The 15,779-nt window shown below is 39.1% G+C and overlaps 1 gene segment (V, D, J or C); it reads right to left on the bottom strand.

Moving 5' to 3' along the window:
• Window positions 1-1,352: 1,352 nt before the first annotated feature.
• On the bottom strand, window positions 1,353-2,802 carry LOC139667319 (Ig kappa-b4 chain C region-like). The segment is given in 2 exon segments: window positions 1,353-1,856; window positions 2,750-2,802. A coding segment is annotated over 1 exon segment (285 nt).
• Window positions 2,803-15,779: the final 12,977 nt, after the last annotated feature.

Genomic DNA, 15,779 nt, shown 5'->3' with positions numbered 1-15,779 from the left:
AGAGAAAAAAGGCTTACATGTAAATATTTCAGAAACTGGCTTTCACACTGATGTTATATCCCTTTATGCTGATGATATCCTGCTAATCCTGAAATTTCTATTACTGCTTTCATAGATTTATTACAGATTAAGCATAGTGTGCGTATACACTAAAAACATGACAAAATCAGAAGCCTTATCAAAAGGACACTTTGGTAATGAGGGATCATTTGTCAATTTCCCATTTAAATGGTTAAAACATTGGATTTCTATATAGGTGTAACCATACAGAGAAATTTGCAAACAATTATTATCAAGAAAGCAGTGATAAGAAATGTTTAAAGATAAAAATGGTCTCTTTTCATCCTTATATCCATACCTAGCTCCTGCCTATCTTTAGGACACCACTGGTAAACATAGTCACTGTCGTTGCACTTTTGACCCTGGGTAAATTCACAGGCGCTCCCTAAATGTTTTTTTCATTTGTTGGTAATTGGCAGATACTTCCTGCGATGACCGCGCAGCGGCGCGTAGTGTGGGATTTTTTTTCCTTTTCTACTGTGGGCACAGAAGTGTGAAGAGCTCCAGAAAATGTAGAAAGCCCACGAAAATAATTGCTTAGAATTGTGACAGGATCTTATGGAAAGTCAGTAACATAGTTAAATTTGTAAAAGTAGTTGCCACGAGACGCCAAGCATTGATTCCACTCCTAGTGGAATTTCAATCGTGTACGAACCGATTCAGAAAAATAAACTTTTTAACCATACAGACTCAAAGACTGAACGCTTTTCCTTACTTATTGTACTGAGTCATCTGATCTTGACCTGATTCATTAATCTAAATGTAATTTGTTTTTGATTTAATGAACTTGATGCGAAAAAGAGTGTTTGAGTTATTCTCACGTAATAAGAGATTCAGACATACATTTCTATTTTTTCTCACTAAGTCGGTTGTCATGTGTGTTATTGTGGGGTGGACATCTTAAATGCTCTTAGTGTTAAGGGTATTCACTACAATCTCCATACTGAACCTAGAGACAATCAGAACTGTGCAACCTGGTACTTCATGGGATATTTTAGATTTATACTGTAGTTATTGAGAACAGGGTAAACAGTGGAAACATCTGAATCCCCCCCAGGAAGGTTACACACTCACAGAGTTAATTAATGTGTGACAATGCATTAATGAATGTGTGACAATGCATTAAATAATCCCATCAATTCTTCTTAAATCATCACCAGTATTTAAAAAATCCTAGTCACTTTACCCTGAGATGAGCTCAGTCTCTGTGGATTTAAAGAAAACAGTGTTGCCAATAAGACAGCATCATAAGACATCTGTTATTTTTATGATAATGACAATGGAAACACAAGTGATCTGGCGAAAAAAATCTTTATTGTGTCAAGAATAGCGGCATTACTGAGAGCAAGAAAACATTACTTTTTAAGGATGTAATTATTCTGGTGAGAGAGAGAGAGAGACTACAGTGCTGAGTGCAGACTGAGAGCAGTAGCAGAGTAAAACCAGTAGAAGAAGTCCCAGTGAGTCAGGTCAGGACTGGGAACACTGGTCTCTCCTCAGTGTCTCCAAGAGGGGAGACTGGCAGCCCTGGGTGGCCTCACAGGTCACAGAGCCCACCTTCCTCCACTGGTCTGCAGAGAGCCTCAGGGTGCTGCTCCAGCTGTAGTGGCCGTCCTTCTCCAGCACCCTGCTCCTGCTCTCCTCCCAGCTGCTGCTGCTGCTGCTGCCGTCCACCTTCCAGGCCAGCCTCCAGTCTGAGGGGAAGCCCTTGTTGGCCAGGCACATGAGCGTGGCCTTCCCTTTCTCCAGCTCCATGCTGGAGGGGGGCAGCACCGTCAGGGTGGGACGGACATCACCTAGGAGACACCAATCAGCTTAGAGGACAGGAAGGCTGCAGCTGTCAATCAATCACTGGACGGTTTGACACCTTTACTGTGTGAGAGTTGATTTTTATGCTCCACCAGTCACTCACTCACACATTGTTTCACTTCCCTTTAAGAAGCCTCTCATGCATATCAGCACAGAGTCCTCATATGACCAGGAATATATCAAAGTACATTGGAAATAAAAGGAGCGTAGATTTGGCTGCATTTTAAAAATGTTCCCATAAATTAGCGAACCTTTCTAACCGTATTTGATATTAAACTAGAAACTGGAAAAAATATATAGAAATCAGATTACAAATACATTTTCAAACAGGATATTTTCTATGACTTTGTTGAAACATAACTAACATCTTGACTGTGTGCAGAAAAATTGTAAAAAAATTAAAAAAGCAATTTAGTGTTTCAGTACAGTATAAGACAAAAATAAATAATTACCATAAAATTTGAAAATGTCAGAATACATTTTGAAACTTACTTGAAACGAGAAAAGAAGAAGAGCTTTGCCTACATTTGAAAATATCCACCTATGTCCACACTCTCTTCAACTTCTCAACAAACATTTAAGTTAAAATGGAAGATTAAAAAGCAATTTTGGAATGCATTTTCAAAGTAGTGATGTTTTTCATTTATTTTTTTCAAAGGTTGTTGACTTTTCACAGTATGTCTACAGTGTGTAAAGAAAAGTGTAGGAAAGCAGCTGTAAGTTAGACTCCATGGTAAAGGAGAGAAACAGAGAAAAGAAAAGGTGACTATAAGTGATAGAAATCAACACAGTGGATATTTATATGTACTACTAACATTCTGACACAGGAGTAAAACTGTTGATAGATGATATAATATTTCATATTTGTGAAGAAACTTACTTCCAACATCCAGTCTGGTTCCTCCACCAAAAGTCCACCACAGTGATACAAAGTCATTGAGCCGCCGTACAAAAACCTCTCACTCTAGAGAGACACGGCTCTCTCACTTTGTCAGACAAAACTAAAACTACAAGTCCTCAGGTTGTAACTTTAAACTAATAGTTATGAATACATGCTTTCTCCTCTGACCCAAGGACTTATAATAATTAGATTGGTCATTTGGATTTTATTTATTAAAGTGTTTTTTCACTGGTGAGAGAAAACTGTTGCTTAAAAATTATATATTAACACAGAAAGTCAAATATTTTGTTTTCAACAGTAGCCTACATTTAATATGCAAGAAATAAAAAAATACTTAATGGATTAGTAAAAACATTAGATAGGTGAACTTACTTCCAACATCCAGTCTGGTTCCTGCACCAAAAGTCCACCACAGTTATGCAAACTCATTGAGCCGCCGTACAAAAACCTCTCACTCTAGAGAGACACGGCTCTCTCACTTTAAAAAAAAAAACTCACCAAAATAAGTCTTAATTTTCAAAAGCTACCAAGCTCATGAAATAACTAGCTAAACTATCTACCGATAACATAAAGTTCCAACATGAAAAATGTTTGTGTATATATGTTTTTCTGGCAAGGATATTTATTTCTCTAGCAGTAAACTAAAACAAGACAGAAAACATTCTTGAAGAAAACTTGTTTATAGACTAAATTTAGCTTGTTAATCAAGAGTTTGGGGACTTGATTGATCCATTTAGAAACAGCATCATCAGAGTAATCCAAGTCCCTGTTGGAGTCAGTCAGAGCATTTCCATAGAGAGCCACTTTGCATCAGCAGCACCATGCTCCAGTGCTCTGGGAGAGTTTATAGTCCTGAGAGTTGAACACTGGATGACTGACAGCTGTCCTTCATGACAACAGAAGCCACAGAAATCCTCCTCATCAAAACATGACTTTGATCTCCATCCTCATCTGGACTCTCCTCTGCTGCTGCTTCACAGGTAAAGTCCAGAGAATCAAACTCCTCTCCTCTATGAACATCCGTCCCTCTGAAATGAAGCGGAGAAAACGATGGCGGTGGTTTATGTTTTTGTCTCTGTATCCTCAGAGTCCAGAGGCCAGGTCACAGTGACTCAGCCAGGAGCATTGAGGTCTGCTCCGGGAGGCTCGGTCACTATCAGATGTCGAACCAATCAGCCGGTTTTTGTTCCTAGTGGCTACCACCGTTTATCCTGGTTCCAACAGAGAGATGGAGAAACTCCTAAACTGCTAATTCACAACGCTAATCAGAGAGCATCAGGGATTCCAGCTTGGTTTACAGGCAGTGGATCAGGGACTGATTTCACTCTGACCATCAGTGGAGTCCAGGCTGAAGATACAGCAGTTTATCACTGTATGAGTCAACACTATATCAATAGTAAGCATCTGTTCACACAGTGATAAAGCGTTGTACAAAAACCTCCTTCAGTCAGACTGAACAGAGACTGACCTGACTGCTGCAGCTGGAACAGGGTCGGATCTAGAGAAATATTCATGGGGTGGCAAGAGGGTGGCATGGAGATTTTAAGGGGTGACAGAAATATATATATGCTGATTTAATCGCAACCAATCACATATATCAATATTTGCTTGGAAAAGCCCCCAAATGAAGATATTTTAAGGGTTAGGGTTAGTTTTATTTCCAAATCTTCAGACATTTTTCCAAATACATGTCTTTTTTCATTGAACATAAGCCCATCACTTAGCCTAAAATGTGGCCATAACAGTTTTTTTTAATAATTTAACATATGCCTATCACTTAGCCTAAAATGTGGCCATAAGAGATCATTCAATTATATGCGTTAATTTACGGTTTTTAACGTGTGATTTTTTAAAATTGATCTAAATTAATGCATTAAATTTGACAGCTCTACTAGATATAGATATATATATATATACACAAAATCATTTTGTTTGTCTTAATGGTTTTGGATGTTCCAAAGCTGACTTGCCTTACCACAATTTATTTTTTTGACCATATCACTCTGCCCAATGAAAGGACACAAGGATGTGTAATACACATATCCATGACTTTGGTGTAATACTCTTTCCACACAAAAGGCTTATATTAGTGAGCAGAGCCAGTGCAGCATGAAGTTGGCATGAACCTATAAGAGCTGAATGCGGCGATTAACATGTTGTTCAGCAAAACGCCTCACAAACTTATCTAGATCCAAAGCTTTAGTGCATTTTGATTCAATGCTGAGTATAGCCAAACTTGATAATCTATTCTCTGTCATAGTAGACCGCAAATAATTCTTTATGATCCTAAGAGTTGAAAAACTCTGTTCACACGCTGCACTGCTCACTGGTAATACTACAGCTATTTGATCATCAACCTCATTCCTTCACCGTATGGTCCGCCAACTGGACTGCCGTTATCTTCTTCTTCTTCTCGCCATTACTGTTGTGTCACAGACGGTCACAGATGAAGTCTCTGTGAATGCACCTTAACAGCTCCCGTTGGGGACGGGTAGCAGTCTACGGGGAGCGTCATCTCTTGCTGCATTCACTTGCACTCGGACATTGGAGTGTCACTCTTGTAAATTTCCGACCAGCCACAACTTTTCATATATATATTTTTGAATTAGATTGTCCAAAACTGAGGTGGCAGCTGGGGTGGCAAGGCATTTTTTAGGGGTGGCAGCTGCCACCCCATGCCACCCCGGGAGATCCGTCGCTGAGCTGGAAGCTACTGCAGGAACTGATACAGTTCACTGAGGAAACACACACACACACACACACACACACACACAGAACTTGTTTGGTGAAAATATCTGATATTATTCATAGTGTCACTACCAGTTTGCCTTCTGAACTTAAAACAGCCCACTTCCCACCTCAACAACCTGAAAGTTCCCCCAAATGAAGAGGACAGTTCCAGTGAAGAAGCCCAATCAGACCCATTAAAAGCACAACAACATCTAGCAAAGTAAGCCGCCCTGATGCCGACCCCCAAACCACTGCTGAATGATCCAAACAGCTTATCCATGCTGGTCCTGGAATATCTAGACCAGTCATCCTCAAAGTCCGGACTCCGGTCCGGATCCGGACCGAACCACAACTGTCTCCGGACTCTGAGCAAATTATACTTTTCATATGTATTATTTGTATTATCTGCGAGACTTCGCCGCAACGCAACGAGTCAAAATTCTCCGCTTTCTCCACTGCAAGCAGCGCTCTGACTGCTCCGCTGTCTGTGTGAGGACGTCTGCTTTGGTTTGGTCCAATCACATTCAGCGTCCCGTCATCTCCATGACAGCGGTGAGACGCGGACGCGACGTCATACTGTAGAGCCACACTTTTTTTTTCAAACTTTATTTTTACAAAAGAAGAGAACAAAGACCGGTGTAATGAAGTTGACAGCGCAGCTCGTTTCGTCAGCTGTTAGCTACTAGCCTAGATTTGGAACGTGAATCAATCTAAAATGGCGTGTTCAAAGGTGGCCAGCCTACAGCAGTGAGTCTGCATTCTCAACAATGAACACGGTGAAGAACGAGTACCGCAGCCGACTCACCAATGAACACTTGCATCAGTGTCTCTGCCTGGTCATCACACCTTTTGTGCCAAAGTTCAAAGTCTTGGCAGCAGACCAAAGGTGCCACTTCTCTCATTAAGCAACAGTGTTTGACAAAATGTACAATAGTTCTGGACTTATTTGGACTTTGATTCTTAGGATGGTTTGATTCACCTTTGGTGGCTGGGTGTGTGAACCGGGTTTGGGGGATGGGGATAATGGGGAAATGGTGATTTGTAGCTTTAATTTAATTTAATTTAACATGTAATTTTATATTTTATTTAATTTAATTTTATATATTTTATATAATTTAATTTTATATTATATATATTTTATATTTAATTTTATATTATTAATTTAATAATTTAATTATAATTCGTTAAAAGCTTGACTGACCTTAATAAACGGACCTTTGTCTAATTGAAAATTTTCTTTGTGGACCTTTAAGATTTGTATTTGAGTACCCCTGATCTAGACTGTCAGGATCCAAACAGATCAGGATGATCATTCAGTCAACTGGATCAAAAAGCCTTATTTAGATAGAGGAAAGTCTCGAGAATGTGATGTAAGACTGTAGAAGGAAACCTTGGCATCAGAAAATAAAGACAAACCACTGGACTGAATACAGACAAGCACCAATAACAAGGAAACTCCTGAGGAAATGACGGAAACTAAATATATTGAATACTGACATAGTTTAAGAATAAATAATTTAAAATTCCGTTGTATAGCACTTTAGACTAAACGATTATGAACCAAAACGATGATGATGATGATGAACTCCCAGGTTAATTATAAGGGTTAATAAAAAACTGGATCATAGAAGAATCATAAAGTCAAAAACCAGAGGAATAGGTGAAAACAATTGACATTAAAATCCTTTGTGTAATAAATAGTTTTTCTATCCTGATGGGAGTGTGGGAGTAATAATCTCAACAAACTCTACTCAAATCAAAGAATTTCAAGTTTTAACAAAAGATCATTTAATTGATAATGTTACAAGATTAATATTGATTTCCATAGTCAAACACACTGTATCGTAGTCATACAAACTCGTCAAACTCAGACTCATTACAGTTCTGCAACAATAGACACGACAATTTCACGCATCTTGAAATTCAATAATTTTGATCTTAATATATTGTATTTTAGTTCAATCATACTGTTTCAGTCCAACAATTATCTCAAGCTCACAATTGAACAGATTCTTTGTAAAATGTTTCCAGTGAGTCTGAATGTAATTCATTTGACATTATTAAGTAGAGATTTATATTATTGGCTAGTTCTACATGTGTAAATCCTGTTCTGTAAATGTTTTACCTCCCCATGCTGATCTCCAACCTGTTGAAAGTCAACGTCCCAACCATTCAGCTGTTCCTTCGCCACCCTCTCAAACGAAGACTGGGAAGACTGGGAAGACTGGTTCAGTCCAAAAAAACACACACTAGACTCGTTGTGCTCCATCAGAAAACCAAACAACACTCTGTAAATGATAATGTTTTATTTGAATTTTTTCAAGGCAGCCTTCAGCGTTTTATGTGGAAAAAGGAACAAATAAAGGGTGTCTGTTGTCATCCCTTTTATTTGCTTCAGTGCTTGAACCCTTTGCAGAGACAGAACACTCACATGTTAACATTTTTGGGGTCAAAACTGGCTTTCACACTCATGATAGTCAAAATGTGTGAAATGTATATTACTGCTTTTGTGCATTTATTACAAATTAAACATAGTGTTTAGATACACTATAAAATTGACTAAATCAGAAGCCTTATCAAAAGGACACTTTGGTAAAGAGGCATTTGGCAATTTACCATTTAAATGGTTAAAACATTGGATTTGCTATCTTAGTGTAACCATACAGAGAAATTTGCAAATAATAAATGAGAGCAATTTTGCTCCAGTTATGAAAGCAGTCATAAGAGCTGTTTAAAGATAAACAAAAAATGGTCTCCTTTCACCCTTACATCCACACCTAGCTCCAGCCTATCTTTAGGATGCCACTGGTAAACATAGTCATTGTCATGTTGCACTCACAGAGTTAATGAATGTGTGACAATGAATTAAATAATCCCATCATTTCTTCTTAAACCATCAGCAGTCTGTATAAAATCCTTGTCACTTTACCCTGAGATGAGCTCAGTCTCTGTGGATTTAATGGAACCATCGTTACCAATAAGACAGCATCATAAGACATGTGTTATATTTATGCTAATCACCACGGAAACACAACTGATTTGGTGAAAAGGCCTTTATTATATCGAGAATAGTGACATTACTGAGAGCAAGAAAACATTACTATTTAACATTCCACAATTTGCTCCAAATTCACCTATGTTAGTAAAGGGATTTGTAGACAGTAATACATCTTCTGCTGCGCTACATTAATAGTAGGTAATGTTATTATGTTGTGGTATTTAAGTAACATGAGTTGAATTAGGTAATTTAATCGTGTCACAGTACTTCAGTGCATAGAACTGCACACATACTGCGTGGGTCTGTACAGGATCTGTGCTTGTTATGCTCCACCAGTCACTCACTCACACATTGTTTCACTTCCCTTTAAGAAGCCTCTCATGCATATCAACACAGAAAGAGTCCTCATATGACCAGGAATATATCAAACTCCAGTAGAAATAGATTTGGCTACATTTTAAAAATTTCCTCCTGATCTTCAATCTTCTCAAAGTGTAATTTAATATAAGAGAAGATAAAAAAATATTTTCTTTTTCTATGAATTTGTTGAAATCAGGTCAAAGTAAATTTACACTAACCTACTGGCTGTATTGCAACTGTAAAAATCAACTGCAACAATTGGAATCAGTGTTTAAAGGCACACTGAGCAGGATTTTCCCCCTTGAAACAGCATAAACTCATCCAAAAATGATCCCACTCAGTCATTACTTATTGGTAGTCTGTGACAGTGTGTGCATTTGCAGAGAGCTTTCTGCCTTCTGCCTGGATTTTCTCATTTCTTAATGTTCGGGACGTTTCTGGGCGTCAACCTTTTGGCAGCAGGTGTGTGCGGCTGCAACCAAAACTACTGCTAGATCATTTTCTATCTAAAAGCCACGCTGGCTGTGGTAGCCGTCTGGAACTCTGAAACTGAGCAACTAGTCAGAGCTAGTGTGTATCGTGAGCTGGCAGCTAGCTATCATTAGTGTAGCTTCGTTGTAGTAAAAAAACTGCAGCTAGGCTAACCGGCAGCTACCTTTCCAACAGAAAACAGCCCAACTCCGCGGCACTCTTCATCCCATCCTCTCCTTGAATATTCTCCAACGGGTGAAAGCCAACCCCGGATTCACTCTCGTTTTGGAACGAGCCTTGTCTGCTTGCCGTTTTGCCTTGCTGTACTTTTTTTTTACAGGTTTTTACTGGTTTTACCATTCTGGCAACCGCAGGGAGGAGGGGCCAATTTTGAAAGTTGTGTTTACAAACCACAGGCAGCAAAATCCTACTCAGTATGCCTTAAAGGACATTTTATGCCAAAAATAAACGACTACCACAAAATGGTGTTCATCAAAACAGATTTCAAAGAGTAAAAATATTTTCAACTACAACATTTTCAAAGGAGAACTGTTGTTTTTTTTTTTTTTAAATCATTTTTAATGTTCAAGATGCCTTATCGTTAATATCTGTGTGGTGTACAGAAATTAGCTGCTGTAATAAACATGACACCTATCTACCTAATTTTTGGTTTGTATATTGTTAAATTAGCCTGGCAGTGATATTTATTTCATTAGCGGTAACATGAAAAAGACAAGACATTGTTCTAGAAAACCTGTTTACAGACATGAATTCAAATCTACATAACATTTAGTTTACATACATTGTTAATCAAGAGTTTGGTAATTTGATTGATCCATTTAGAAACAGCATCTATCAACTATCAACCTATAACCCAAAGTTCCAACATGAAAATTTTTTGGTGTGTATATAGTTCATTTTGTCAGGCAGTCATATTTATTTGTCTAGCAGTAAATTAAAACAAGACAGAAAACATTCTTGAAGAAAACGTGTTTATAGACATGAATCCAAATCTACATAACATTTAGCTTACATACATTGTTAATCAAGGGTTTGGTAACTTGATTGATCCATCTAGAAACAGCATCATCAGAGTAATCCAAGTCCCTGTTGGAGTCAGTCAGAGCATTTCCATAGAGAGCCACTTTGCATCAGCAGCACCATGCTCCAGTGCTCTGGGAGAGTTTATAGTCCTGAGAGTTGAACACTGGATGACTGACAGCTGTCCTTCATGACAACAGAAGCCACAGAAATCCTCCTCATCAAAACATGACTTTGATCTCCATCATCCGTCCCTCTGAAATGAAGCGGAGAAAACCATGACGGTGGTTTATGTTTTTGTCTCTGTATCCTCAGAGTCCAGAGGCCAGATCACAGTGACTCAGCCTGGAGCATTGATGAGGTCTGCTTCGGGAGGCTCGGTCACCATCAGATGTCAAACCAATCAGAATGTTTATAGTAACAACCGTTTAGCCTGGTACCAACAGAGAGATGGAGAAACTCCTAAACTCTTCATTTACTTGGCTACTAGTCGAGCATCAGGGATTCCAGGTCGTTTTACAGGTAGTGGATCAGGGACTGACTTCACTCTGACCATCAGTGGAGTCCAGGCTGAAGATACAGCAGTTTACTACTGTCAGAGTGAACACTATATCAACAGTCATTATCAGTTCACACAGTGATAAAGCGTCGTACAAAAACCTCCTTCTGTCAGACTGAACAGGGGCTGAACTGACTGCTGCAGCTGGAAGCTACTGCAGGAACTGATACAGTTCACTGAGGAAACACACACACACACACACACATACACACACACACACACAGAGAACTTGTTTGGTGAGAATTTCTGATATTATTAGTGTGCTTGCTGTCGGCAAGCAGATGCTTAAAAAGTAAGCAATGACAAATAACTTAATTATCTACAGTATACATATTTTATACGCTCAACCAAAGATAACACAAAGTGTCAATGCAGTGTCACTATGATATCTACAAAGAGGGAGCTCGAGTTTGTCAGTCCCAAACAAACTAAACAACAATGCCCACATTGTAGTAAGACTCTGAGATCAAACGCAAAAGCCGTTGCATGTGACATCTGTGATCAGTTTGTACATATTTAATGCGGAAACATATCACATCATACATATAATAAGGCTGTCAAATTACAAAGTGATGTTCAGCTTGTGTGCAATGTGTGTTGTCTGCAAGCGGTGCCAAAGATTGGATTAATTGATGAAAGCATGAATAATTGCATGTGCACTTCGAAGCAAGACCAGAATGAAATACTGCATTCAGATTTGCGAAATGATGAGTTTGACCGTTTTAATAGAAGAGGGCTGCATCTAATGAACCTAACTGCGCAGAGTCTATTACCGAACGTAGAGGATGTGAAACTGCTTATATCAATTATTAGACCAATGGTGCTGGCAATGACTGAAACCTGGCTAGATGGGTCAATAGAGAATAATGAAGTTAATCTTCCGAGCTGTAACATCATCAGACGAGACCGAAACCACAATGGTGGAGGTGTTTGCCTTTACATAAGGGACGATGTACATTATAATCACCGGTCAGAACTAGAGCGAGAGGGACTAGAAGTTGCTTGTGTGGATAGAATTTTACCCAAAACCCGAACTATAGTAGTTGGAGTATGCTATAGACCTCCAAAGCAGCAGAACTTCTATGAACAATTCGAAACACTATGTAGTGAGATTAATGTTGCAAATAATGAATGTATTTTCCAAGGGGATTTTAACACAGACGTGCAAATACCACCCAAAAGGAGTGGGTTGGTGGATACACTTCACAAACGTACAAAATGATATGGTCTGAAACAGCTAATTAAAGAACCCACTCGTATATGTGTTAACAGTAAAACGATATTGGATTTGATTCTGGTGTCTGATTCTGAGAAAATTAGTCAATCTGGAGTTTTAGGATATGGTGTCATATTATCATATGGTAACATATTGTACCCGTAAGCGCACTAAAGTTCCCCACGGTCAATGTGACTTTATAAAAACGAGGGCAATGAAACAATATTCAAAAGAACATTTTATTGAATCTCTGGGTGCGTTAAATTGGACGGACATATTGAACAGAAATGACGTAGACGAGACATGGAGTCTTTTTCAAAGCAAAATTCCTGTCTGTATTGGATTCTTTGGCCCCAATTAAACACATACGAATCAAGCAGAATACTGCTAAATGGATTACCCATGAGATTTTGGAGTTTATTAGGAAAAGGGATAATGCTCTCATCAAGTTGAAGGGGCCTTAAAGGGACCAGTCCGCAACAGTACTATGATGAATACATCAAACTAAGGAATCAAGTGAAATACAAAATAAACAAGGCAAAATCACAATATTACATAACCACTGTAAACGACAATCTGAAACAGCCACAAAAAGTATGGTCAGTTTTAAAGGATATTGGCTCCACATCTTCTAACAAAGCAAAGTCTGAAAATATCAGTTTGGAAATTGATGGAGCCATATGTCATGAGAAAACAAAAATTGCCAACCTTTTTAATGCCTTTTTTACCACTGTAGCCTCACCCCTGGTTAAGAAGTTACAAGCCTGTACGGGATACTATGGGTTTTTGCTTTGTTCAAAACTTTTACCAAAGTTTGAACATAGCAAACGACATGTTTGAGTTAGATATGATAACAGAGAGCAATGTTTTTAATCTTCTTTGCAAAATAAATTACTAAAGCAACTGGACTAGACAATTTGCCAGCTAAATTCATAAAGGATAGTGCCACCATAACAGCAAAAATCCTGATGCATATTGTGAATCTTTCTATACACACTGGAAAGTTCCCAAATGATCTGAAATCAGCCAGAGTCGTTCCTCTGCATAAAAAAGACAGTAAAACCCAGGTTAGCAATTGTAGGCCTGTGTCAATCTTAAACATACTACCAGAAGTCTTTGAGAGATTGGTATATAATCAACTGGAGGAATATCTTCTGAAACACAAAATACTTTTTAAGTACCAGTCTGGCTTCAGAACAGCTCACTCTACAAACATGTGTTTGATCAATCTTTTGATTACATAAATGGAGAGCAAGAAAGGGAATTATACGGGTATAGTCATGTTAGACTTACAGAAGGCTTTCGATACCGTTGACCATGGTATTCTTTTAATGAAATTGAAATGTGTGGGCCTTAAAGACATAACTGTGAATTGGTTTAAATCCTACTTGGCAAACAGGAAACAGGTGTGTAAAGTTGGTGAAGCCCTGTCCACAGTCATGGAGGTCACATGTGGGGTACCACAGGGCTCCATTTTGGGACCATTGTTGTTTTTAATTTATGTCAATGATATGCCGGCAGCAGTGACATCTAAAATGATGCTTTACGCAGATGACTCTACCTTATTAGTATCCGGTAAAGATACCAGAGTTATACAGGAAACTCTTTATGAATACAGGACAGTGGAGAACTGTCTCTGGTAAGAGACTGGTTGATTGACAACAAACTGTCTTTACATCTGGGAAAGACAGAGTCCATTTTATTTGTCACTAAACACAAGCTTAAGAAAAGCAATACAATTAAGGTACAGTGTGAAGGAAATATTATTGAATCCAAAACCAGTGTCAAATACTTGGAGTCTCTCTTGACCAATCTGTCTCTGGGGAGGGAATTGCAGCTACAATCTTATCTAAAACTGCAAAAAAGCTTAAAGACCCTATAGACAACCTTTTTGCTTTAACTTATCATTATGAAGTAAACGTTGATTGCACAGTGTAATGGCTATAGAATAATGACACCATCAGCGTTTAGATTGGTTCCCTATATGCCTCGCTTTCACTATGCAATTCTGTCTGCCACCGGGTACGATCTCCCTGGAGAATGAAGGCTCGATTTACGGCACAATGGAAGTGCGTCATCCATTGCGCAACCAAAAGAGGAATTAGGATAGGTTTTTTATTTCATAGTTTTTTTATTTCATAGTTTGCATCAATAAACCGAATTACAATTGAAATATTCTCCTGACCGGTAGGATCCCTCGTTCCATCAACTTTAATAGAATAAAACAAATCCCCAATTTCATCCATTCTGGATGTCGTGGGACGTGTAGGTTGTTGTGTTGGGAATGGTTTCCATTATTTTGGCCAACTTTGGGTCTTTTTGCAGGGCATGCTCAAGCAATGATAGGAACAGCCCACTGCCTGGTTCTGACATGCTTTAGAATGAATCGTGGTCACTTCTGAGAGGGAGTTGATTAACTGCTAAAAATGCTATCATATCAACAACAGAAGACACATAATAACGGTTACGAGCCAGCTGATCTGTCTGCACCAGTGTACTTATTTCCTGACCGGTTGCCTCACGCATCTGTCTTTCCTTCCAAAGTGTCTCACAGAAGATGTATTCTTTTGATGTGGCATGTCTGAGCAGTGCTTTATCAGTCTGTAATGTGTGCTTCCAGTCACAAAAACCTTTGACAGTAAAAGCTGAATCTGATGAATTGCTGTGACTGGTTCGAAATTTTCTACAGGGGAAACAAAAGGCTGAATCAGCTTTTATCAAATACTCAAGCCAGGATCAGTTGTGGTACCATGCACTGGCAAAAGTGCGCTTCTTTCCTGAAAACAATCACACTGGAAACGTATCCAGTTTTACCTGGTTGGGCTTATCCGGGGCCGGGGCTATTGCTCTTTGAGGGGGTGCTGGCCCAATATGGCTAATGGCAGCAGCAGTATCGGCTGTTGATGAGCTGGGTAGTGGCCGTGGCGGAGGCAAGGACGAGGCTGGTGGCGGGTGTGGCGGTGGCGAGACAAGGAGGGAGGCCTCGGAGAAGGCTGGTGGTGGCTGCGCTGGTGGGTCCAGCGGGCGCACTAATCTAGCCTCACTAACAGTGGCTAAACTAGCACATGTAACGTTAGGTGCAGCATAAATTGTCTCTTGGCTAGCTGCTACTGCAGGATCATCAGCACCTGCAGCACTACTACTTTCATGATGGGTTGATATTTTAGCCTTATTCGTTTTTCCAAACCATATCCTGATGTCCATTTTTTATTTAAAACATAGAATACAGGATCTAGGCTAGTCTAAGCTACTCACAAACTCTCCAATTGGCTGGGCAATGGCAGTATCACTCAACACTGTTTACCGGGTCAGTAAACAGTGTTGAGTGATTGAGTGAGTGACCAACTTGCTTGAAAACTCGCAAGTGATGTATTCTGATTTGTGATAAATCTAAATTTATGTCAATCACAAATAGCCTATATGACATGTATTTCATTTAGTTTAACAATATATTTATTTTTGGATTGGACTTTGCATCTAAACATCATATACTGTATATCATAGCATAAAAAAAAAATATCACTGCCTAAAACACATTCTATTTGGGGGCGGGCAAAGACGTAAATTGGGCGGGCCTGACCCGGGCTGGCCCTCCCTCAATGCCGGGCCTGCCAATAGGACACGTTGGTAATGA

This window comes from Centroberyx affinis, unplaced genomic scaffold, assembly GCF_046629955.1.
Source record: "Centroberyx affinis isolate AG114_WGS23_722 - 3 ecotype Tasmania unplaced genomic scaffold, CSIRO-AGI_Caff_v1 ptg005443l_1, whole genome shotgun sequence".
NCBI classification, from domain to species: domain Eukaryota; kingdom Metazoa; phylum Chordata; class Actinopteri; order Beryciformes; family Berycidae; genus Centroberyx; species Centroberyx affinis.
The sequence above is the reverse complement of the archived record's forward strand: the minus strand, read 5'-3'. Positions and strand labels throughout refer to the sequence as shown.